General features: G+C 42.9%; 1 protein-coding gene and 1 long non-coding RNA gene across 3 annotated transcripts in view; one reads left to right on the plus strand and one right to left on the minus strand.

Annotated features, from left to right (window-relative positions):
- The window catches only part of LOC128635181 (uncharacterized), a 69907-nt gene extending 52311 nt beyond the window's left edge, over nucleotides 1-17596 (plus strand). Inside the window, exon 3 of the long non-coding RNA XR_008398074.1 lies at nucleotides 17454-17596. This is a non-coding gene — a long non-coding RNA (uncharacterized LOC128635181). The remainder of the gene's footprint in view (nucleotides 1-17453) is intronic.
- Nucleotides 5239-25048, minus strand: part of zswim6 (zinc finger, SWIM-type containing 6) — a 66048-nt gene continuing 46238 nt past the window's right edge. The window contains exons 5-14 of one of the 2 annotated variants that reach the window (XM_017489556.3): nucleotides 24502-24681; nucleotides 23282-23458; nucleotides 21560-21706; nucleotides 20237-20374; nucleotides 17562-17825; nucleotides 13716-13851; nucleotides 8546-8703; nucleotides 7755-7918; nucleotides 7566-7647; nucleotides 5239-6925 (exon numbers count right to left, since the gene is read on the minus strand). In XM_017489556.3, the coding sequence (XP_017345045.1) occupies nucleotides 6060-6925; nucleotides 7566-7647; nucleotides 7755-7918; nucleotides 8546-8703; nucleotides 13716-13851; nucleotides 17562-17825; nucleotides 20237-20374; nucleotides 21560-21706; nucleotides 23282-23458; nucleotides 24502-24681 (2312 nt within the window). In that variant the 3' untranslated portion in view covers nucleotides 5239-6059. Of the gene's footprint in view, nucleotides 6926-7565; nucleotides 7648-7754; nucleotides 7919-8545; nucleotides 8704-13715; nucleotides 13852-17561; nucleotides 17829-20236; nucleotides 20375-21559; nucleotides 21707-23281; nucleotides 23459-24501; nucleotides 24682-25048 lie in introns of both variants that reach the window. The other variant, XM_017489555.3, reaches the window with a different exon arrangement.

Below are 25048 nucleotides of genomic sequence, written 5' to 3' on the forward strand. Positions count from 1 at the left end.
TTCGTTTGGATCCGCTATGCTCTCAGGCATGGCTACAAAACTCTTAAAAATAGTGCACTACATAGTGGATAGGCTGCAGATTTGGACCAACAAAGTTATTCTGCAATTACAATTGTGAAGCTAGGCAAGATTCATTTGGATAGTTAAGGTGGTCTTTGTTTCCTAAGGGGGGGTCTACTTAGAATCTGCACCCTGATGGGGAAACCTTTATAGGGTTCTACATTATACCGATTGTACATTCATTATCTGCAACATAAGTGTCTGTGTGGTTTTTCTCAGCTTTGTGCCTTCATTTATATTGTTTACTGTGATTACATGTAGGACAAAGGGTCTTGTTCAAAAGGATGTGTTCATTTAAGTTTCTTCAGAGTCCATTACTTGAAAATAAGCAACTCAGGGTCTCTGAGCTACAGGCTTGAAGAAACAAGCACTATAATTGAAATGACTCCCTACTCACTAATCAGAGCTTCAGTAGCACTATGTAGCACACTAATACAGGAAATGGGGTTTGTGAAGCATACGATTTCATACGCTACATGGTGCGCTCATCATTCTAGGAAAGTGGTGCTATTCTGTCACATAAACACCATTTTATCGCCTGGCCGCCATCAGTGCAAACTACACCCTATTCATTGTATTAGTCATCTTCAACCAGTGCATTATGTCCATTCCGTACCTATTCACTACTGATTGCAGTGGATATTTTCCCACCGCGCTTTCAAATACGACTATAAAATAGCTGATTTCCAAAATAGAGTGGGGACAGAATACAGAAGGGACGGTGATCTCCACTCCAGTCCTAGCGATTCACGGTGCTGCAGTTTCTTCCTACACTGACACACTTGCTCCAGCACATGACAGACTTGACGATCTGTATCGGGGGTGTTAGTGCAGGAAACACTTGAAACTGTGAAGAACAGTGAGTCCACAGGACTGGAACCAAGACACCCTGCAGCGTCTCCTATTTCAGAAACCAATATGACCTAACCAAATAGGAGCACGTTATTCAGAATGAACAAATAATAAATGCAAATACGTTTAGGAGGCACACTATTCAACGCAACACAAGCGAGAGGTTTTTTACTTTAATGCGGGGACAAGCGAGCGGTCAGATATGAAGCAGGGGGGACAAAGGAAGACCACGTTCGTCAACACGAATGAGAACGAAGCATTTACAGCGTTCATTCATTCATCCTTAGTAACTACCTGGTCAGGGTCACAGAGGTTTTAATTATGCTACTAGTTTGTTTCTGTTTTGGGAAACAGACTCAACTAAACTTGTGAGCACATATTGTAGGCAGTTGGCACCCTGCCCAGGGTGTACCCCGCCTCGTGCCCGATGCTCCCTGGGATAGGCTCCAGGTTCCCCGTGACCCTGGAAAGGAGTAAGCGGTAGAAGATGGATGGATGGATGGATGGATATTGTAGGCAGGTACAAACATACAATGGGTTTAAAAAAAAAGGTGTGCATATTTCACAGGGAAAATAATCTTCCTGTTTAGGCCACACCCACTTTGGGTTTATATCTGAATACAGAGAGGAATATTTGGAGCACTGAACAGATACAAGCATTACTTTAAACACCCACACTACAGAACCACCACTGAGCAGAAACTGACATGGAAATAGAGTAACACACAGGCTACAGGCAATAATTTTGTAGTTACATACCAAAGTAAGTAAGTGTGGTAGATGTACCTGATAAAATGAGTGTACATGGGTGTATATAGCGCAATAAAATACCAACTCTGTGTATCTAGCTGCACTTTCAATTGATCATAAATAACACTGCCATTACAGAGCATGTCATAAATGATTTCAAATAACAGGATTTATTGATTTATGGATTTATAATCATGGGCTTACTGCTGAGGATTGCTCTTAGCCTTCAGTAGAGACGACATTTTCCTTTTTCCAGCTTTACCTAAAAGTGCTAAGACTGACGGAAGTCTTCGTTCATACAGCTATACGTAAAAAAAATCCACTTACTGTTATACATACAAGTGTACAAGCCCTTGTGAATGAGTCGTAACCTATTGGAATGAGCGCGCGGATATACGTTTGGGTCCATAAGTATTTGGACAGCAACGCAGTCGTCACCACAATGGATCTGGAATGAAGCGATCTAGATGGGATTGAAGTGCTTTCAGGTTTAATTCAAGAGGTTTAACAACAATATTGCATTAAACCTTTAGGAATTGCAGCCATTTTTTTTTTTTTTAAAAACACAGGCTCAAAAGTAATCGGACCAATTGGAACAATTATAACTATAAGGATTATTTTTAATACTTGGATGCCAATCCTTTGCAGTCAATGACTGCCTGAAGTCTGGAACCCACAGACATCACCAAATGCTGAGTTTTTCGCCCTTGAGATGATTGGTCAGGTCTTTACTGCAGCCAGCTTCATTTGCATCTTGTTTGTGGGTCTTTCTGCCTACAGTAAGTGAAAGGTGACCGACTTGGGTATTTAAGAACATTTCGTTTCTTTTCCTTAAGAAGCTCTTGGGTCGCTTTCGTGGTATTTTTTGAGACATTGTCCATCTGTACTATGAAGCGCTGTCCGTGATGGTATAGCTCTATACACTTCAGAAATCATCCTGCTACTTCTATCAGCAGTCACATCATCAATAAACACCAGTGACCCAGTTCCATCGACAGCCATACATGCCCATGCCATAACACTTCCTTTGACTCATGATCCCTTCCTTTCCTTCTCCACACCCTACTCTTCCCATCATTCTGGTACAAGTTAATCTTGGTTTCATCTGGCCAAAGAATCTTGTTCCAGAGCTGGGCAGGCTCTTCTTCATATGTTTTCTAGTCTAATCTAGCCTTTCTGTTCTTGAGTGTGACCAGTGGGTTTTATCTTGAGGTATCTGTATTCACATTCATGAAGGTGTCGCTTGATTGTAGACTTTGACAAAGACACGCCTACTTCCTCCAAAGTGTTCTTGACTTGGCCAGAGGGGGTTTTCTTCACCAAGGAAAGAATTAAGCATCCATCCAGGCCTCTTGGTGTTACTGAGCTCGCCAGTGAATTCCTTCTTTTTAAGAATGTACCAAATTGTTGAAGCTATCTCTCCGATAGGTCTGTTTTGTTTTTTCAGCGTAATGATGGCCAGCTTCACTTGCATCGACACCTCTTTGGACCGCATGTAGGTTGCAGTGGTAGCTCTGTGGTTAAGGTTTTGGTCTACTAGTCAGAAGCTCATGAGTTCAAACCCTATCACCGCCAAACTGCCACTGTTGGGCTCTTAACCCTCAACTGCTCAGATGTATAAACAAAATAAATGTAAGTCGCTCTGGCTAAGAGCGTCTGCTAAATTCCGTAAGTGTAATGTGACATAATGCATATTGAGAGTTCCCATGAACAGCTACCAAATTCAACACTTGGAATCAACTCCAGACCTTATTGTGTGGTCTCCTTAATGTGTCATGAAATAATGAGGAAACAGGCCCCACTGCTTAGGAGTCAATTGTCCAATTACTGGAAGGACTCTGTATAGATGGCTGTAATTCCTAAACGGTTAAATGCACTATTTTAGCTAAAACCCCTTGACTTAAAAGTGAAAGTCTACACTTCAGTCACAATCTGCTTCATTTCAAACCCATCGTGGTGCTCTACAGAGGCCAAACCGGCACTGTCCAAATACTTATGGACCCAAGTGTAAACCTGTAAAGATTAGCTCTAGGAAATTATTTAATACCTTCTGACAAATCAGAATTGAGAATTCAACAGTGTGCTAATTAGGAAATACTGAGTATTTGTTACATGATCACAGACAGCGATAGATTACCGTTCACTTTAAAAGAAGTTTTATGGGTATGTTCCTCAGACAGGTTGTCTATCCTTATGGGCACGATTATAATAATACAAACGCATCCTTTGGCTGATGTCGGGGGAGAAACAGATGACATCAGACCATTTGTTCCTCTCAAAAAACTAATTTTAATTAAAACAAAAACAAAAACGAAAAAGTTGAATCATTAACAAGTTTATAAAACAGTGATTTAGTTACATAAATAAATCGATATCGGTGTATCAAATCTTAAATTCAACTTCATGAGCATGTTGACACGGGTGATGAAGTACAATCGTTTACCTTTTATAATAAATAAAATGAACATATTTCTGTTTCTAAACAATCAAAAAAAAAAAAAAAAAAAGAAAAAAAAAAAAAGAGCTACAGACATACCTTTAAGGAAGGGAACAAGAGACACTTGACAATGTTTTGCACCAAATAAAACAGGAAAACGGCTTTTTAAAGCACAAGGTACAGAACCATTCAAGCTAAAATTAAAGACACTAAAAATTGGAACCGAAGTCGGTTGGCTTTCATTTTAATGAAACAGGTTTGGTAGTTAGAACTCCAGTTTGGTTATTTTAAAGCGTTAAGACAAGGCAAGAAAGAAGGCTGTTCTTGTTGGAGGAATTCTAGAGGAACACAAGAAGTTTACCAAAAAAAAAAAGAATAAATAAAAAAAGCATTACAAATGTCAGAACAGTCAGACCTACACAGCAACTTTCTGTCCTGCACAAAGTCAAGATGTCAGCAGAACAGGCGTGTACACGTTATTGTGCATAAACATGGAGCTTCTTTGTGAGTTGATAGTGGAAAGAAATTACGAATGTGGTCAAGCCAATTTAACTGCACGTGTGTGTGTGTGTGTGTGTGTGTGTGTGTGTGGTTGCTCGCAACGTTAAATGACTAAGAGTCCGTTTCTGCTGGATCTACGTTTCTAGGCGATTTTTTTGAGGCACGTGGGCCTGTGATTCTTGCATTCTCTCTATCCTTTATTAATGCTAAGGCTTGTTGCTCTGGCTTCGCCGCTCTATAAACACTGGTGCCGTGTACAGTTCTGCTGTTCTCTGGATACACAAACGTTTGTATATACATACAAAACCGAATCCGTTCACGGTTTTCGACATACCAGGTGGATCATGCAGTTGGATAAGTGGCTCTGCATAGGTACCAGCATCCAAGCTCACTGCCCAATTCCAGCCCCTGAAGCAAAGGCGCGCTTTTTTCTTTTTTTTTTTAGTCCCTCTGATATGTTTCGTTTTTAAAAACCAAGGTACTGCAGCTTCAAGTATTTTGCATTACATAGAATATTCTTTTATAAATTAGTTAATGTATACATTTTTTTTTCAATATTCAGACATATACTATCATATATACAGTACAATAAAATGCTCTCATTCTTTCTTTCTTTCTCCCCCCCCTCCCCATGTTCATTTTTCTCTTTTTTTTTTTTTCTTTTCTTTTTCTTGAGAAATCCCTGAGAATGTATGTCGACAGTCGCTAAGTTTCCACAAGCGCAAGCACAGCAGGGTTTTCAGGAGGTTCTGTGAGCATCTGTGTATATGTGACATGCGTATGGAGGAACAGCACTGCAAAGCCACACAATGAGCCTGGTACAAAAAAACTAAACTAAACAAAACAAAAAACCCAAAGAGAAGGAAATGAAAAAGTAAAATGTCCCAAACTGTGTTTTTTTTTTTTTTTTTTTAAACGTTGTTTTTCTTCGTATTGAACACTTTAGTAGACTGATAACGTTTAAATGGATTTAGGAAGGGAAAGGGGGTAAAGCTGGAGCCATACGAGGTACTTTTCACTTAGGATGGAGGTGCTTTGTTTGGTTTAAAGCCATATTTCTTTCTCTTTGAGGCTGTGAATGTTGACATATCTGGAGTGCTATGTGGGCTTTCGCCACTGAACAACATATACTCAGTGTAAACCAAAACGTTTCTTTTCTTTCCTCTCTCGCTCTCTCTCTCTCTCGCTACCGTTCGCTCTCACGTACTTCCATACAAATAAAGGGAAACACACAAAACTTTCACAAATGTGACGATTATTCCTTTTTTTTTTTCTCTTTTTTTTTCTCTCGCAAACTAAAGAAAGTCTGTACATATAATACCGGTGTGGCTTTAATGTTCTTTCTATTCGTTTGTGTTCCGCTTTTTCCTTCTTGTTGCTTTCGTTTAGAAAGAGGGAGACTCGAGTCCAAAAACAAAACAAAACAAGAAAGTAAAAGGAAAGGGAGACCTTCCGGTTATCAACCGAATCTCTCGCGCACAAGCATCATGAGTTTCTTCTTGCCCTTGTAGATCTGTTTCAGGTTGTCGATGAACTGTGCAAACTGCACGTGGCCGTCGTGCGCCATGAGGAAAGTGTCACGCGCTTTCCCCAGGAACTCGATAAACTCGCCGTAGTGCCGTGGGCTGATGTGCGTGAGTCGTGAGTGCGTTGTGTTGATGTAGGCTCCGATCGTGGCGTCCAGTAACTGGCGCAAAGGCGCCTTGTCCAACGACATCAACTTGGGCGTGGTATTTCGGCGCCCGTGCAGAGGCGGAGTTGGCACCGTGGCTAGCGTGCAGCGCCGCAAAATGTCCGAAAGCACTGTAGCGCACTTGACGCTCTTCACAACGAGCGGGATGATGGCGGCCAGTTCGCTTTTACCCAGAGAGTGGCTCAAGGCGCACGCCCACAGCACGTCGTTAATGGCCGGATGCGTGTCCTGGTTATAGGCCAGGCTCAGATGAGTCATGGCCAGTGTTGCCAGCTTGTATGCACGTGCTGGATATCCCCGGTGCTCCATGTAGCGTGCGATGGTGAAGAGCTGTGCGTGCGTCATGGCCGCCGGAGCGGCATCCAGGGCGATCTGGTAGGCCGTCTCGAACGCCGCCGGCTCCTTCTCGCACAGAGTCAGTGCAGACAACGCGCAGCTCGCCGGGTCCTTGACCGCGCACTGTAGCGCCAACGTCCGCGCACTGCTCGCCAGTTTCTCCTGCTGCCGGGCGTCCAGGCGTAGACGTGCTGCCGTGCTGCTCGACAGCACCGCCGTCGCCACGATGCTGGTCGCCTCCGTCGGCGTAAACAACGCAAACCAGCTCTGCATGATACTGTCCAGTGCGTACACGCCTAAAAAAAACAAAAAAACCTGATTTCGCTAATGCACAAAGCTGAACACGTGGTTGCTAATTAAGAAAAAACAAAACATATATTTCTGAAAACATCTCAAGATAAAATGTCCACGTTAATCCGGATAAATTTAAAAACGCATCTTTTTCCAAAACGATGATGTATTTTCAGTCGTGTGACCCATTCAACTCAAAACAAACAACATGGTGGATGAGGTATGAGGTTGGTACTGCAGTTGTGGTGCTTGCGATCCAGTTTGCACAACCTTCAGATTGTATTTTTATTCTTCTCATGTTTTTTTTTTTTTTTACGCACGCGTAATTTTTGGAAGTGGCGTTTTCAGATCTATCCGGATTCACGTGGACGTAGCCCCGAGTTATCACGCGTTTCCTTTAACTACGGTGTTGAAGATCCTACAAACGGAACAACAAGACGAAGTAACCTAAATAGATCAGCACAAACAGAACAGTCACAGAAAGACCGCGATTGTTTGTTTGTTTGTGAAATCCCTTTTCCGCCAGCCAAGCACCGAAACATTGTAGTTTTGTGACATTGTAGGCGTGTTCTCAAGTTTCCTACTCTGCATAAACTCGTATTTAAAAACAACGGCATGAAAACCTCCAAATAACCAAGAACTTACCAACTTCTGTGGCACAAGTGACTAACCATCGTACCATCTCTCGCCTTCGCCAGTTCAAAGTTGAAAGAGTCATTCGCATGACCTTTGGAGAGAGAAAGAGAGTGATGACTGACATCTCGTGGGGGGCGGGGGGTAAAAAGAAGCAGAAGTGAAAAGCCATGAGGCATGAGAGGGTGAGTGGGCATGTACCTGAAGGCCCAGCTCCAGGGACACTTTCAGCAGAGTGATGTCAGGGAGGCTGTCCATGAGCGTGGCGATTTTAAAGGCATCCTGTGCCAGTTTAAAGATGTGCGAGGATGAGTGGATGTTCTTCTGGATGGATTCTAATACTGTTTCCAACCTTCGAGCGTCACCTAAAAGCAAATTGGACATAAAGAAAGCGTTTACTTCCCAGGGACACTAATAAAGAGTGAAACGGCTCGAAAGCAATAGCAGGACTAAAGATAACGCTTTCCAAAACAGTATCGGTTACTGCGAAGATGATAAGGCAAGGGGTAAAAGGACACAATGAAGCAGGAAAAAGAAAGAAAGAAAGAAAAAAAAGATGAGGCAGCTCTGGCTGAAACAAATTTGAATTCCACTCTACGATTTAAATTTCAAATGACTTGTCGTTTTAGCCTGAATGTAAGCAGTGACTGGTGACTATGGAAAGCCCCTTTTCTTTCCTGTCCTTTGCCCACAAAGCCACCTCCTGTCACTCAGACAGTTCAGCACACGCACACATATTTCTGCATAATCACAGTGAGTCAGCACTAGCGTCACGGTTCGTGTATGCGGGCATGGAGGATTTGGAGGTCTGTTGACCTGATACAAATGGAGAGTCCCCTGCTTTCCGGTTTATGGCTTTGAGAGTTTACTTGTGAATGTGAACCATGCAGCACAATTTCTGGAATTCTGTTTAAAGCAAGAATATGGTCAACCTGGATTTTTGATTGGCGGCTGTACTAGTCAGTGTTAATGCAGGATGGGCGGAGTCTAACCTTTGGCTGCAGTGAGCATGGTAGAGGCCAGTTCACACTGTTGGGACTCGATGTGGCTGATGGTGAACCATCGTGCGTAGCGGTTGGGCACGACGGACACTATGTTGTGAGGCCGGGACATGTCTCCGGAAGGAGCAACGGCTTCCATCACTGGTAACCTGAAGGAGAAAAGAAGGAAAAAAAAAAAAAGGTCAGCAATGAAGATGGTGCTTATTTTATAAGCATATAGTAAGTTAGCTCCTCACACCAGGCACCGAAAACAATAACGGTATCCGAGTGAACAAGGGCAACAGGTTCATAGCACTAGACTGGACTCTATGGGAAGTGTGATGGTTTTCATTCATCAGCGTCAAGTGTTTTAAATATCATTTAAATATTTTGCCAAGTGAACGGTTCAGACCATGGATAAAAATCCATGAATGCACACACCAAATTCCTTTAGTCTCATACTTGGCTCTGCTGAATGGCTTCATGGGTTTGGGGCACTGTGTAAAATGTAAATAAATAAATTAAAAAAAAAAAAAAACAGAACGCAATGATTTGCAAATCTCATAAACCCATATGTTATTCACAATAGAACATAGAAAACATATCACATCTTTAAACTGAGGAAATGTTCCATTTCAACGAAAAAATAAGGTAGTTTTGAATTTGATGGGAACTCAACTCAAGTCTGGAACAGTAAGTGTTACTAAAAAGAAAAATTCAAATTTCTTTCAAATACCAAATGACTATTTTTTTTTTTCTTCCTTAAAATGGTACATTTCCTCAGTTTAAACATTTGATATGTTCTCTACGTTCTATTGTGAATAACATATGGGTTTAGGATCTTTGCATTCTGGTTTTATTGACATTTTACACAGTGTCCCAAATTTTTTGGAATCGGGGTTGTACTTGCTACAGAGAGCAGTGGAGAACTTGGCATCACTCCTGATAACTATTCAAGTGAAATACAGCCAAACCCACATGAACGTATTAATGTAACCTGAATAAGCAGGTACGCGTGTGTGTGTTCGCCTACAATAAGAACATGGTTATATTAAAGTCCCCATGGAATCAAAATGGAAGTTTGTAGCTTTTAGTGTGAATGTTAGCCATCATCTTTAAGCTAGTGTGCTCCAAAACAACGACAACATTCAAAATTTACTCTCTCTCTCTACCACCACTAACGGATCAATAATTTTGATGACATCATTCTGCACTTCAGCTTCTCACCAGAATTACTGTCCAATCAAATGCTCTCAATAATCTGAAGTGTCCCGCCCCCAACATTATAAAAGTCACCCTGCCGAAGTTGCCGTTGTTGAACGAGAGAAATCGTATCAGCAAGCATGGGTTGTAAATGTGTCTCTGGCTGTTTGAAGGCATGCGTTTGATTCCGTTTCCAAATTGTAAGTTGGTTAAGAAGGAAGTACTTGTGCCAGCTCACGGCGTAATGACCGGCGGTTTTCCATGGTACTATAAGGTCATGTTTTCCATGGTACTATAATGTCATGTAAGGCTTAGCCTAGGCTGTGAGGTAGACTAAAAGCTTTTGGCCGTTTGAAAAGGGGGAGGGGCCACCAAATATGTCCCGCCCTGACTTCCTGTTTCCATGGATATAACATCAACATGCTGAGTAATGCTGCGTGTTTCAAGGTACTTCAATGTGTGTACATCTCATAATAAATAGTTTTAGATCTTCAAACTAAATAACAGAAACAATGGCAACATGAGTAAACACCTAATACAATCTTTCTTTATTTTACTGAAGCAAAAAAAAGTTATTCAACACCTATCACTAATGTGAAAAACTAATTGCCAACTTATACTTAAAATCTGGTTGTGGCAAATTTAGCAGCAATAACTGCAACCACTCTTCCATGGAGGCCATTTTTGCCCAGTGTCTTTCTGATAGTGGCGTCATGAACATTGAACTTTATTGATGCAAGAGAGGCCTGTAGGTCCTTTGATGTTGTCCTTGGCTCTTTTGAGACTTCCTGGATGAGTAGTTGCTGTGCTCTTGGAGGAATTTTGGAAGGTCGGCCACTTCTGGGAAGGTTCACTACTGTGCCGAGTTTTTCCGTTTGGAGATTACGGTTCTCACTGTGGTTCTTTGGAGTCCCAGAACCTTTGAAATAGCTTTGTAACCCTTCCCAGACTGATGTATTTCAATCACCTAACAACTTTGGCACAGTGTGTTACTGGGTAAGACCTTTTAACCAGCTTCATGCCGTTGAAAAAGTTGTATTTAAGTGTTGATTTGATTGAACAGGGTTTGCAGTAATCAGGCCTGGTTGTGTCCAGTCCAGCTGAACCCTGTTATGAATGTAGTTTCATAGATTTGGGGAATTATTAATTAGGGGGCACAAACATTTTCACACAGACCCAGTTGGTATTAGATAACTTTTTTGCTTTAATAAATAACATTATCATTTGAAAAACTGTATTTTGTGTTTACTCGGGTTGCCTTTGTTTTATGAAACTAGTATGATATAGTGCTGTGAAAAAGTATGTGCCCCATCCTGATTTCTTCTGTTTTTGTGCATCTCTCATACTAAATTGTATTTAAAAAAAACATGCAGTAAATTATAGCATCTCGTTTGTATCGTATTCAAAAACATTGTCTTTTTATGTATCCCTAAAAAAAAATTCCTGTAAGCAAGCTTGCAAGAGAAAATGCTTCTCATGGTCATGGCTCAACACTTGGCTCTAGTCACCGTCTCAAGGAAAATGCTGAACTTTTCACCTGCTCCACAAGAGCAGTGCGGGCCCCTCAGCTCTAAAAGACCACGCTGTCCTTTTCCACAGTTATTACTGCAGAGTTAAAGCTCTGAGAAAAGAAAAAAGACAGAGAGAAAAAAAAAAGAAGCCCTTAGCCTGGAGACGGCCCCGGGCACGGCCCCCGCACAAAGGTCCAGGCTCTTTAAGGAACCACTGCAGGGAGGCCGTTCATTCGGATGCTCAATCCTTTATCAAACATCGCTATGAGGGCAACAGTAATTTGCTCTTGACCCACAGCCAATTGGATATGCTCCCCTGCTTTACGGATATGGCTTAAGAGACTACGTGGCTCACTTTCAAGTTCTAAATGAGTATGTTTTTTCAGATGACTTGCAAAAGACTTGACAGAAACAAAACCTAAATGTTTACATTGTGCTGGTGTGGCCCCAGATCCTGTCGGTACATTGGCCGTTGCAAACGTTCAGGCATGCTGGGCCGCTCCATATACAGAACCTACTTCTGAATCTCAGAAGGGTGAAGCTTTAAATACACTGGCACAACAGCCTGATGGGTTACTGTATGGAAATATAATGTAGTCCATGTACTGCGCTATAAATAATGATGTAGTATCAGAGCAAGATGAACTGCACGGCACCTGGAGAGGCACATACATGTAAAACCATAGATTAAAAAGTATGGTGTTGATTTCATACCCCTTTTTGCAAAGGGAAACATGGGATACGGAGATCAAGAAAGATGTTATTTGGACGGCAAGTTCTTTTTATAGCGCGAGTCAATACTGAGCCTCGGGCTGCTGCTGCACCTAAATTTAGGTGGATCTCACTTTGATTCAATTCAGCTGCAAAGCCGCAGTAAATATAATCTAATCTCGGTACAACGTTGCTCTGGTTGTAAGTTTTGAACAGAAATCGACCGATCGAACGCGTAGAATCCACAATTATTTATAAAAAAAAAAAAAAAAGACTAAAACTGAAGGTTTGGCTTATAAAAACACTGTCCTGGTTTTGGTTACCTTTATTCCTAGGCGTTTGGACCCCCTGCACCACAAACCAGTGATGCTTAATATAGGCCACCACAGCAGGCCGAGGTGACTCGTTTCCGAAGGCACTCGTATTGGATCATCTGATCCTGGTGGATCGTTTGACGCATCATTTGAGGGTGGGTACAGAGTGGTTACGTATGAGGGCGTCGTTACAGACTGGCTTTATATTAACAAAAGTAATAGGCTTTTAATCTTTGGATAGAATTGTAATGTTTAAAAAAAAAAAAAAAAAGGATTCGAACATAATTGCGAACATCTAGACTCCAGTCGAGTCTAAACACAAGATAGATGAGTGAAGTGAAGTGAAATTAGAGAGAAATAACTTTTGTAGATCATTTTGGCTTCCACGTACAGAAAATCAATCATTATAGGGAGCCATTTCATTAAAAACCATGCACTAAGCTACTCATGCTGTTCTGGCCTTTGAAATGTTCTAGCATTTGAACGCATGTGCTCTGGAGCCGTGGCCAGGGGGTCTGTGATTAAAAAGAAAAGAAAAAAAAAAAAAGTTACAGTGGTGGAAATATAATCCACCACTGTGAAATGTTTTATATCCATGATTGACATATTATAGTTATTAAGGGAATGGGTTTAATCCAAAACCCCAGTAACTCAAAGCAAGTAGCCTAAAAATAATATCAATTTGGATTGATAATATATTTGAGATTTTTTAAAGAATAGCCAGAAAATCACTGTACAAAAGTCTAATATTTGAATAGTTTATCAAATAAATCTGGACTCGAGGTGGTCTATGAAATGTATTTTACAGTTTGTTTGTGAGGTCCAAAACGATAAGAAACTTGCTCGTGATTCGGTCATGAGGTATGCTCTAATGCTTTAGTAATACAGACAGCTTGATATATTTAGCCAATTATTAGGGCATTTCATGTTTCGCTTCATAATCACCAGGCTGCACTTTTGCTTGGAGACCTGTCTGAAATCAGGTGCGTTCTTTAAAGCGCTCCGCTTATGTTTAGTATTTAATGTACACCTTTGTGTATGCCTCATTAGAAAAATAAAAACACCCCTCAAATCCAGTGCTCACACACACACACACACACGCATGTATTACACACACATTTTTCCACAGGAGGGGAAATGAGAAGACCACTTTCCTGTCCCAAATTAGATTGTACTTCTTATTGTTCCTGCTTTTTTTCTGAAACTCATTTTCAGCAGCAGTGAATTATTTAGCACGTCTTCAAGCAAGTGGCGCCATTCTGATTAAACAGTGTGCCAGATAATCTTAACACCCCCCCTTTCTGTGACAGACAGAGAGAGGGGGTTGGGATGGGAAGCCATGCTGTTTTCTCTAGGTGCTGCAGACGTAACATGTTTCAGAGGAAGGAAGGTTGTGTGTGTGTGTGTGTGTGTGTGTGTGTGTGTGTGTGTGTGTACACTTACCGCATTGCTCTCAGTGCAATTTTGTATGCCAGTTCGGCATCGTGAGGTAGGAGGGAGGTGAACAGATACTTGGCAAATGTGTGCATTGGAACACTCTCTCTGCAGATGATTTCCCCCAAACCACTGTAGGGCCCACCTGTAGGGAGAAATTCACACACACACACACACACACACACACACACTCTTGAGGATATATACACACACTCACATCCAAACATACAATGTCTAATTTGTATGAGTACTTTAGTGTAGCAGCTGTCATCTGAACAGCTTCACTGCATGTGCATACACAATTTCTTTTTGAGACTTTTCAGGACACACGGAATGTGATTGGTGCAAATTATTATTTTGTTTAAAGATCTTTTTTTTGTTTCATTTAGTACCCCCCCCCCCCCTAATATTGGCACCCTTGGTAAATGAGCAAAGGCGGCTGTGAAAAATTGTCTATTGTTTTTTGAACATTTTGATCTTTTGTTAAAGATACTCCGCTCTCACGGATATCAAACAATTGCAAACGCAACACAGGTTTGTGAAATAATTAAATAATGAATTAAGAAAAAGTTTGTTAAATATTGGTGTGCAACAATTATTGGCACCCCTATGAATTCATACGTGAAAATATATTACAATTTATATTTTAATTTTTTTTTTTTAGTACACCTGGGTGACTAAGATAAGATAAAATATAACTTTATTAATCCACCGTAGGGGAAATTTAGGTCAACATAGCAGCACGAAGGAATATAAAAGAACAGAACAGAAGCCGTATTGTAGAAGACTAGGAAATTGTTCATCCATGACTTCCTGTTTCATAGGGAAATATGAACCAACACATAAGCCAAATTCCCTTAGTCATTCACAACAATAGGATAAGACCAAGGAATATAGCTGTGATGTGCAGCAAAAGGTTGTTGAGCTTCACAAAATGGGACGTGGCTATAAGAAAATAGCACAAGCATTGAAAATGCCCATTTCCAAAATCTGGAAATGTTATGAATCAATCTGGAATTGGACGTGTGTCTATATTGTCTCAACGCACTGTGAAGAGGACGGTTCGAGTGGCCAAAAAATCTCCAAGGATCACAGCTGGAGAACTGCAGAAGTTAGTTGTGTCTTGGGGTCAGAGAGTCTCCAAAACTACAATCTGAAGTCACCTCCATCACCACAAGCTGTTTGGAAGGGTTTCAAGAAAAGAACAAAAAAAAAAAAACCTCTCATATCCAAAAACAAACTCAAGCATCTTCAGTGTGCCAGACACTACTGGAGCTTCAAATGGGATCGGGTTCTATGGTCAGATGAAACCAAAATAGAGCTTTTTGGCAATAAACACAGAGGTGGTTTTGGTGCACACAGAGAGGTGGCCATATGGAAAAGGACCTCATGAGCACGGATAAATATGGAGGTGGATCTTTAATGTTTTGGGGCTGTTTTTTTTCTGCCAGAGGACCTGGACATGTTGTTAGGATACATGGCATCATGGACTCTATCAAATATCAACAGATATTAAATTAAAACCTGACTTCCTCTGACAAAGCTTCAAATGGGCCGTGGTTGGATCTTCCAGCAGGACAAAGATCCAAAACATACATCAAAATCAACACAGAAAAGGTTTACTGGCCACACAGTCAACCCGTAGAAAACCTGTGGGGTGAACTGAGGAGAGTCCACCAGCGTGGACCTTGAAATGTGAAGGATCTGGAGAGATTCTGTATGGAGGAACGCTCTCAGATCCCTTGCCATGTATTCTCCAACCTCATCAGGCATTATAGGAGAAGACTCAGAGTGCCTGTGTTGTGTTTGCAATTGTTTGATATTCATGAGAGCAAAGTATTTGTGAATTTTCCAAACAAAAGATCAAAAGGTTAAACAATAAAGACATTTTTTCCCACATTCTTAACCTTAGTAACCAAAGAAAATGATTTATGCCGTTCACTTTTGGAAAAGCTGAACACAGGTTTTTTTTGTTTTTATAAAAAGCACTTTTACATTGTTCGGATTTGCTGATTCTGGCATGGTACGTTGCCACATTTTCCCAGTTTTTCCCTACATCCGGTCCTCACACTTCCCACATAATATAGGTACAAATTTAGGCTTGACAAAATATTACACTGATTTGAGGACAGACTCTTCTATAAACAGACCCACACTGGAGGCGTACCTCCATCGAATCTTCTTACTCAGAGTCTTTCCTCTCATGCTTGTGGGAGGTCAGATATGAATCCCAAAAGGACAATGAAATGACACGTTCATGCACGTAAGAGCGTATGCGGTGTATTTACTGCTTTCATTCGTTAATCTTCAGTAACCGCTTCAAGGTCACTGCGATTTACATTACAGCTTCGTTCTTATTTTTACCGACAGAAATGAGTAGGACTGCAAACAACAATAACTGCAGGAACAAGCAGGACGGGTCAAGAGAATGCGCAGGATTGGTCAGAATTCCTTCGAGAGTGGACGGGAATGGGTCAAGCTACCTCGTAACCTCCAACCCCTTAACCAAAAGTACATACCAGTGTCACAGCTTTACTCTCATCATATTCAGACAGACAAGCAGGAAAAAAAAACAAACAAAAAAAAACAAACAATTTCACTCCTGCAGCAAATGTGTTCCAGTCGGAGCTAAATCCTGGGCCTAAATGCGTACCATTTCTGGAGTTAACACAGCTTCAGTGCTAATCTGCTTAGCGCTCATTTGTTCAGGGCCTCTCTTCTCTTCTCTTCGCCAAACCAGATGAAAGTGCGAGCCCACTTTCAAGTAGGTGAAGGTCTTTTTTTTCCCCCCTTTCTTTCTTTTTTCACACTGGCCTACAAGATAAACTGCCATGCCAGAAGCCATATGCGAGGGCTTTGCTTCCCCCCTATCATTAGATTATTTAGATTTTTTTTCCCAACTGAGGAGGCCCTCGACCACATCACACACACACACACACACACACACACACGCGCGCGCATACGTTCATGCACAACGGGCCATGGTAACTGATCTACAAACACAATAGCAATCACATATCCTAGCTGAGGCAGACACACACACGCAAACAGTCAAGTAAAAATACAAACACAAAAACAGTGTGAGAGAGACCAGAGACACACGGACACAGCTGAGAATGCTGAGTGTATTAGAGCGAGACTCTGGTAATAGGGTCTTGCCATTCATGCATGCTTTTCCTGTTTGCACTGCCCATGTGACGGCTGCTGGCATGGGCCGGTAGGAGGGAGGGAGAGAAAGAGGGAGGCGAGGAAGGAGAAAGGGACGCAGCGTGGCCAGCTTCCTTCCCTCTTTCATGAGGAGGCAGTGGCGCTCGGAGCAAGGCTGCCTGCAGTGGCCATTTTGCATTCTTTCCACACTCGCCACTGTGCAGGAAACGGCCCTGACTCGAGTGCACCATTTCAAATTCACCGGCTTCCAGATGAACAGAAAACTGTGTGTATATAATAATAAATATATATATATAAAAATAAACACTAAAAACTGCCAGTGTGTTCGTGCCACGTTCCTGGAATTAATTGGCGATAGGGTTTAACCTTGCCCGGAAACTCAAAAGGTATTTGCATGATGTAGGAGGCTGGGGAGCTTTTGCTGAAAAGGCCCCCGAGGCCCTGCAGGATTCCATTTTGTTTTTGCAAAACAAAGCGCTTTGCAAATCATGCCTTGATATCAGAATGCAGCCAAAAATGCTCGCTATGCTAATAAAACTAAATTGACTAAATTAGATCATGTTCATTCCTCCCCTCCAGCTTCCACAGCCACATCAGTATCCTTCTCTTGCGGGGTGGCACATACTCGACGGGTCAATAAATAAAACAACACAACAACACCTCTGCCCAGTAAAACTCAGCACTCACTCTCTAGCAGGAGGACGGCTTGCTTGCGGAAGATCTTGACCAGCATGTCGTCCAGCTCCACCTCCTGCAGCTTGGCGATGAGGTGCTCCTCGTTGCGGCACACTTTCTCCTGGGCGTACAGACCTTCGGGCATGATCCTTTGCTGCCCGAGGCCCATGAGAGCGGTCTCCACGGCCAGCGCCAGGTAGGACTCGCCCTCCTCCAGGAAACGGCGTGTCGTGGGGAACATATGCACATCACCGTGCTTGCTGGAGCTCGTCGTGCCTGCTGGTGAAGACGACAGGGCTTTTAGCAATGCTATAATTTGGAGATTCCTTGAAAGTAAGGTTGTGGGGGGAGGAAATAAATAAATAAATAAATAAATAAATAAATAAATAAATAAATAAATAAATAAATAAATAAAGGCACTACATATAGTGTATGCTTTCCATACTGACTGTACCGTGTAACGTCTGCTGACGGGCTTTTTATGGCGAACCTATATTTACAGGAGGGTTCAAGATGAAATTTAGGGAGCTTTTAATGTCTGGTTTAAAAACAAAACAGCAGTTGAGCAGGAAACTGAATCGTGTCAGTACAGCATGACGTTATTCATAAGTGACGTTTCAGGGTTAACCGTACATAAAGACGACATTTCTATGCATTTTGAGTCCACTGAATGGTTCATTTTTGCTAGACTTTAAGAATTCTATTGTTTAAAGCCGACTCTCTTAGTGTAAACTTCAGCAATTAAAACGGTCCTTCGCCGGGCATTCTTTAAAGCGGCCGGGTATTTTGACACCAGTTCACCTCCGCATTGAGAGCTGCCTCGCAGGAGCCTGTGCCTGGCCTTGGTGCATTATAATGAGGCACCGGAGAGGACCGAGCTTTCTCTAATGAAGCAGCTGTCTTTGCCAGGACACTGGGCGAGCCACGCTCAATTACCCCTCAGAGCGAAGGAAAGAGTTTTGCTGGACTTGCAAAAACAAAAAACAGCACAGGGCAGACTGCTATTGTGCAGATTATGAAATACCAAACAGAGCCAGACAAAAAAAAAAAAACCTAAATGCAGGGAGGGTGTTTTAAACCGGGCTTGTGGGAGAAAACGCGGAGGACCAGAACTAGATTTAGATTTCGGGGAAGATGCTAAAGCCTTCATCCTCCACTGCTCTCTGGCTACACGGCTGCCAACTCCAGTACGTTCTCTCGGAACGCCTCGGCAGATTTAAATCCACCCTTTTAATTGGCTGTGAAAGGGCTGGGCTCCGTAGAGACTCTGGCGAATGAGAAGAGAGCTTCAGGCTGGCACTGAAATTAGGCCTGGATCACCCGAGAGTCCTCTGCTGTGATAGGCTTCGCGGCATAAGTGAGCAAATCCTACTTAAACGCCCAGAAATTCACCAAAATATCAAACCTGAGTCCCAGAACAATGTCTCCCCCACCGCCATCAGCTTCATCTAACCATTATATTTATTATAAGAAGTGCTCTCAGACTCGAGATTATTCATTCCCACTGATGCTAGCTCATTTGAGGATAATTGTGAGCAGGATCGTAATGTTTTAATGATGCCTCTTTGGATTCGGGGTGCCTGATCCCAGGAGGGTTTAACGTGCTAATCACGAAGAGGAGGGGGCACAACCAGGCACCAAGGCATCCCGCACGCACGCACACACACACACACACACACACCTCTGCTTACCTCCCTCCTCCTCACTCCCCTTTCCCCATACGGCTAATAAACCGAGACTCAACTTCAAAGCGGCGCGCAGAGGACAGAACATTACGCTGCTAATGCCTTGGTCAGGACTGCTAGCCAGCGAGTGTGTGGAGGTGATACTGGAGCTCAGTACTAGAACCTTTCTTGTTCTAGCCCAAGAGCAGGTGAAAAGACAGCGTTAGTAGACGAGTTTCCCACTAAAACCATGATTTACGGGTCCTTCAGAGGCTCGCGCCAGTAAAACATGGCGGCTGCTTGAGAGCGTGTGCCTAGCGAGGACATGAAGGGAACATTCATACCCATCGGACGGTGCCAACCTAGAACTCGGAGGGCCCCGAAGGCGACAATAAGGCGTAATTACGGTGCCGGTGATCGTGATACAGCCATCTCGCCAATCAAAGCTCATGAATAAGAGATGGGGAACAAAAAAACATTAAAATTAAAACGCATTAAAAATGCAGGGGGAAAGAATGCAGTCACTGACTCTTGTGTGCCTGGATTAAAAAAAAAAAAAGCCTCTTCTCGGTTTGGCTCGGTTACACAGCGGCGTGCGATTGTGCACCGAACCACAACGCATCAGGGTTAATTGGAGGAGCGTGTGTCACTGTAGAGGTGCAATACTCGAACTAGGAATCCAGTAAAAGTAAGCAATAATACTTTTTTAAAAAAGCAGGGAAGTTAATCAAACATGAGAGAATAATAATAATAATAATAATAATAAAATAAATACCCTACACTGAGACTCCATTGACTCATCAGCTCAGGTTAGATCATACATGAAAGCATCATTAGATCTTTTTGGTGTGCTTATTACTGCTATTCATTGCTCTGCCTCTACATTAGTCTGAATGGTTGAATCCGTTCTGCTGGAAAAAAGTTCCCTCCACATGGCCTGGCAACAGTGTGTGGAACTTCAGGTGCTGTGGTGAGGTGCTGCATCAGCTGTTTGTGTGTGTGTGTGTGTGTGTGTGTGTGTACCCGAGAAGTCCGCTGAGCTCTCCTCGACGCCGCGGGCCGACTCCATCAACGTGCTGAACAGCGTGCCGATGGGGTCCAACGGGTGGCCCACCCAGCCCTCCAGATTCGTGATGGACGTCATCCCTTTATAGAGCGTTTCTAGAGACGGGGGGATTGAGAAGCGTTACTGTACTGCGCTTTACGGAACCTTTTTATTTTTATTTTTTATATATATATATAAATTAAGACTCGCACGTTAAGCCGGTGTTGTAGAGTAACAGCTCATTCACAGGAAATTGTACGGGTATGTAACTACAAATGGATATAAAAAGTTCACAGCTCCATTCTGTACCCAGGTATGGAAAACTTCAGGGTGGGAACGTCTCACCGTCTGGTCGTTGGTTATTTTCCTAGAACAGCACGCCCTGTTGAGTCTGCATGGACCCACACACCCGTGAAGCCTACATCAAAAGCAGTCTCTCTTTTTTTTTTTTTTTTTTTTGCAGGCTTACATAGTTCAAATACTTTCCGATCACGTTTCATAAGCTTGTCGTAACCTCGGCTCGTCGCGCTACGGAAAATGAGAGAAGGATTTCCGCATGTCTGGCATGCGTGGCCTTCACCCAGACAAAACTCAAGACTTTTTCAGCGTGACTTCTCCTTTGTTGCGAAAGGACAATGGCGGACACCTGAGAGCTGCGGACGCCTCCGTTCCTGCAGCTCCTGTGCAAATCACTGCAATGGCACTTTACATTCTGGCCACCGAGCCTCCTCATTTGAATGTGAATAGTGCTCGTGCGCTAGTCCCACAACAGGTAGTCATTTGCATTTAAATGCAATTGACCCCAGCAACAGTGGGCATAAGTGGACGTTGCAGCTTAAAGGGAAAAACTGCACCAAAAATTATTATTGTTTAAAAAAAACAAAAACAACAAAAAAAAGAACACCCTCGACATCCATAGGAATGATTGATTACTGTAAGATCGAGAGACATTTTTCAGCACATGTGCCCACAACGCTGGTTTCAATCTGTCCCCAGTGTCAGAATGTGATACAGGACGGTTGCTTGCTTGATGGATGCTGCGTCTTAGCACAGAGCATACATGATCCGAATATCCAACTACAAAAACCGGCATTAAGAGAACAGTACGCTCAAAATGCAAATTCGGCTAACGACGCATGACTTCATTTGCATCACGCTACCCGGCAACGTCGCCATCACCCCCATTCATTCGTTCATCTTGATTCCTTCGTTTGTTGGGGGAAAGCTTTCCTGCGTGTTGCGTTTTCTCGGGACCCGTGGTCAGTGCCGGTTGAGGAAGAGCGGGATGTGAAGCGGCTCACCGTTTTTGTGCTTCCTAAAAAACTCCAGCTGCTTCTGTTGCTGTCTGCGCAGGGTGTTGACGATGGCGATGGCCAGCCGCAGGGCCTCTCGCGGATAACCGTGTGACCTCAGGGCGTCTACCCGGGCGCAGGCCGTAGGCACGTGTTCTGTGGGACATGAAGACAAACAAAATGTTACAGACTATTAGGGGAAAAACAACCAACGTCGTGTATAATCTGGTTCCTTTCCAAAAAACAGCAGGCGTAACAGGAACCAACGTCTTCTGAGGATGTTCAGCGACTATAAAAATTATTTATGGTGAGCACGTTTCCTCCCCCAGTCCAAACAAACAAACGAGATTCACCCATACTAAATTTCTCAGCCGTTACCCATAACCGATTACTCAGAGCGATATCGGCCGACGCGATAGTTCTGCCTTTTATACCTCCTTTTAAATGAATAATAATTAATTCCACGATTCTGAAGGAAATACAAATACAAACGTTATTCTCTCCATTTCAGCAAGTTGTTTGACAGTGACTGGTCTCATGAACTGAAAACACTTTACTCTAAGTAACATGAACACATGAACTACATTCTGAAGATTAAAGTAAGATTATTAACTTATTGAATGTTATTAATTCATATTAACATTGACGGAGATTAACAGGCGGTTTTTTTTTTTTTTTTACAATTCACTCACTCTCCACAAACACAAGCATTTCTACTCCATTAACATCAAACTGCTGAAATATAATATCAACTTTTATATATTAACATGAACTGGATATGAAATATACTACTCTGCAGATACATTTTTCTGTGCAATATATATATATATATATATATATATATATATATATATATATATATATATATATATATATATATATATATATATATATATATATATACACATATATATATACATATACACACATATATATATATACATATACACACGTTTTTGTCAGCTCATCTTCATTTAATTCTGATTAGCGGATGTTTTTAAACTATCGGCCGATAGCGATTACCGGCTGACATTACTACATCGGTGCATCTCTAAAAAAAATAATAATAAAATAAATAAATAACTACAAAATCTGGATGGCTGATCGCTATTTCCGAATTGTGTGAACGTGTGTGTGATTGACATGAGTCACCATATTTCTTTTTTTTTTCCCCCCTCTTCTCATTCATCAGATGTCCAGGAGAAGGACAGAAAAGGACAAAAACGTATTTTTGTGCGTCCCACGGCGTTCCCCTGCCACGCATGGTACACGCAACGAACGTCGCCGTCATCGGGTACCGAGAACGATGTGTGTTCACATTCACGGGAATCGCGCCACAGTTCCGGTGCAACCGAACTACAAGTAGTCTCGGGTGCGGTACCGCGGTGCGCTTCCTGCTCCCGGTTTTTCCATGGACGCCATACAGTGCTCCGTTTCCGACTAAACTGCCAGGGTGAAAGCCTCTTTAGCTAGTTTTACTGATAAAACGACTCCTTCCTGCTCTGAACCATTCCCCGTTCTCTCTCTGACTAAAGCCTGGTTTAAGTTCTTCAGAAGGTCAGTAAAGCTGTATGCAGCGAGCGGTAAAGGGTGGTGTGGTCATCACGCGCAGAGATTGCGGTCAGCCTGCAAGTAGTTAAGAATTTTCGCATTTTTCCCCCGTTGATGTCACACAAAACAAAATTAGCGAGTCAGCCCGGATGTCTTTTATCCCCGGCTCGAGCCGCTTACCGTGCCACAGAGGCCAGCCGCGCGAGTCGAACAGGGAGTTCTCAGTGCTGTCGTGGTAGCAGTAGTTGGTGTAGAGGTCATCGCTGATGATGTGCTGCAGGTGGCTGTCCTGCCAGTGGAGGTCGCAGGCCTCGATGGCCCTCGTGAACACTGTCCGGTGAGGCCGAGCGCTCGAATCTGAGGAAGAGCGGAGAAGGGAGAGCGCTGAGTGGAAAGGTCATGGCAGGGTTTTACTCGCAGTGCTTGAGCAAGGAGCGGTCTGCAGTCATAACGTCTGAGAAGTTTAAAAACCGTGTTGGGGTTTATTTTCCCCCTATGGCCGGTGTAGACAAAACAATCCCGCACACTAACACAGGTGGAGCAAACTAGAGCTCGACCCCAAACTGACACGCATTCAGAAAATTCCATTCCACCATTGTACTGTGTGTGTGTGTGTGTGTGTGTGTGTGTGTGTGTGTAACTATATGCAGAGATGAAAAACAAAACCAACACCAACCACTCCGCTAGCTAGCAAACCTGCTAACGTAATGTAACGTAATACACAACATTAGCATTCTGCGAGTTTCCTCATTTATTATACTCCAAGTTACTGGTGTACGTTTTCACTCGATAAACACCGGTTATCGTTTTTCCCTTTAAAAGACGGACCGCGGATCTTTTTTTAGCGCTCCCTTTGCCGTTTGTAAAGGTTATCTATAGCAGCCGTTTGAGGCGAGATCACATAACGTTACTCTACAGCGGACTGTGGATTGAAAGTAAAGGTGGGGGGGGAAATCGATGTAAGCACAAAATAGCTTTAAACACAATAATAATTATAGTCCTGTAATACCGTTCCTCCGTATTCATGCCCCTGGCACAGCTGAGAAAACTCCGAACAATGCAAAGCACTGCCTTGGAGATATCATTCCTCACAATTATTAGAGAGCGGAAATGAATATTTATAACAAAAGACTCCTTACAGACATTTTTGGCCCTTACAAAAGCACAACACACAAAGTTTCATTAAAGGCGCTTCGTTTAAATCTGCCGTGGGTTATGAACTGCAAAGTGAAGACAGAAATGTGTAGAGGAAGAGGAGGAGGAGGAGTCGTCGTTATGCCGTTCAATTAGTCCCACTAAGCCCAATAAAAATGGAGGCACTGGCAGGTTTCTGGGCTGATTAAAGACTGATTAAAGACTAATTTTGGTCTGCACAAAACCCTGAACATGTCCACACACACCTTGGTTGGCGTGGGCACCTTGAGGCAGAGCGTTGGTCAGATTGGGCAGCTCGTTGCCATGGTTACCGTCCTCCCAGGGGCAAACGTCCACACCGTTCCACTTCTTGAGCTGCCGGAGCCACGAGGCCTTCTGCTCGGACTTACAGTGAGGATTCAGCACGATGCACATCCACAATGCACCTGGAGAGAGAGAGAGAGAGAGAGAGAGACAGAGATAAATACACACACACACACACACACACACACACACACACACACACGAGAGAGAACATGAGAGAGGGTTAGCACACAGAACAGGGAGACGGAGATAGGGAGGCGATGGATGACAGAGGAACAAGTAAAAGGGGACAAAAACGAGAACAAGGGAAAGGGGAGACAAAGCATGAGAGAGGAACAGTGAGAAAGCAGGAGGAAGGAGGGAGGGAGAGATGGGAAATGGGGGAGAGACAGAACAGACAGACATGAAGGTAGAGACGGGAAGGTAGAGAGAGGGAGCGAGGACAGAGAGGGGATGGGAGAGAAGGAGAGAGGACAGAGAGGGGAAGGT

The sequence above is a fragment of the Ictalurus punctatus genome, chromosome 16 (genome assembly GCF_001660625.3).
Source record: "Ictalurus punctatus breed USDA103 chromosome 16, Coco_2.0, whole genome shotgun sequence".
NCBI classification, from domain to species: domain Eukaryota; kingdom Metazoa; phylum Chordata; class Actinopteri; order Siluriformes; family Ictaluridae; genus Ictalurus; species Ictalurus punctatus.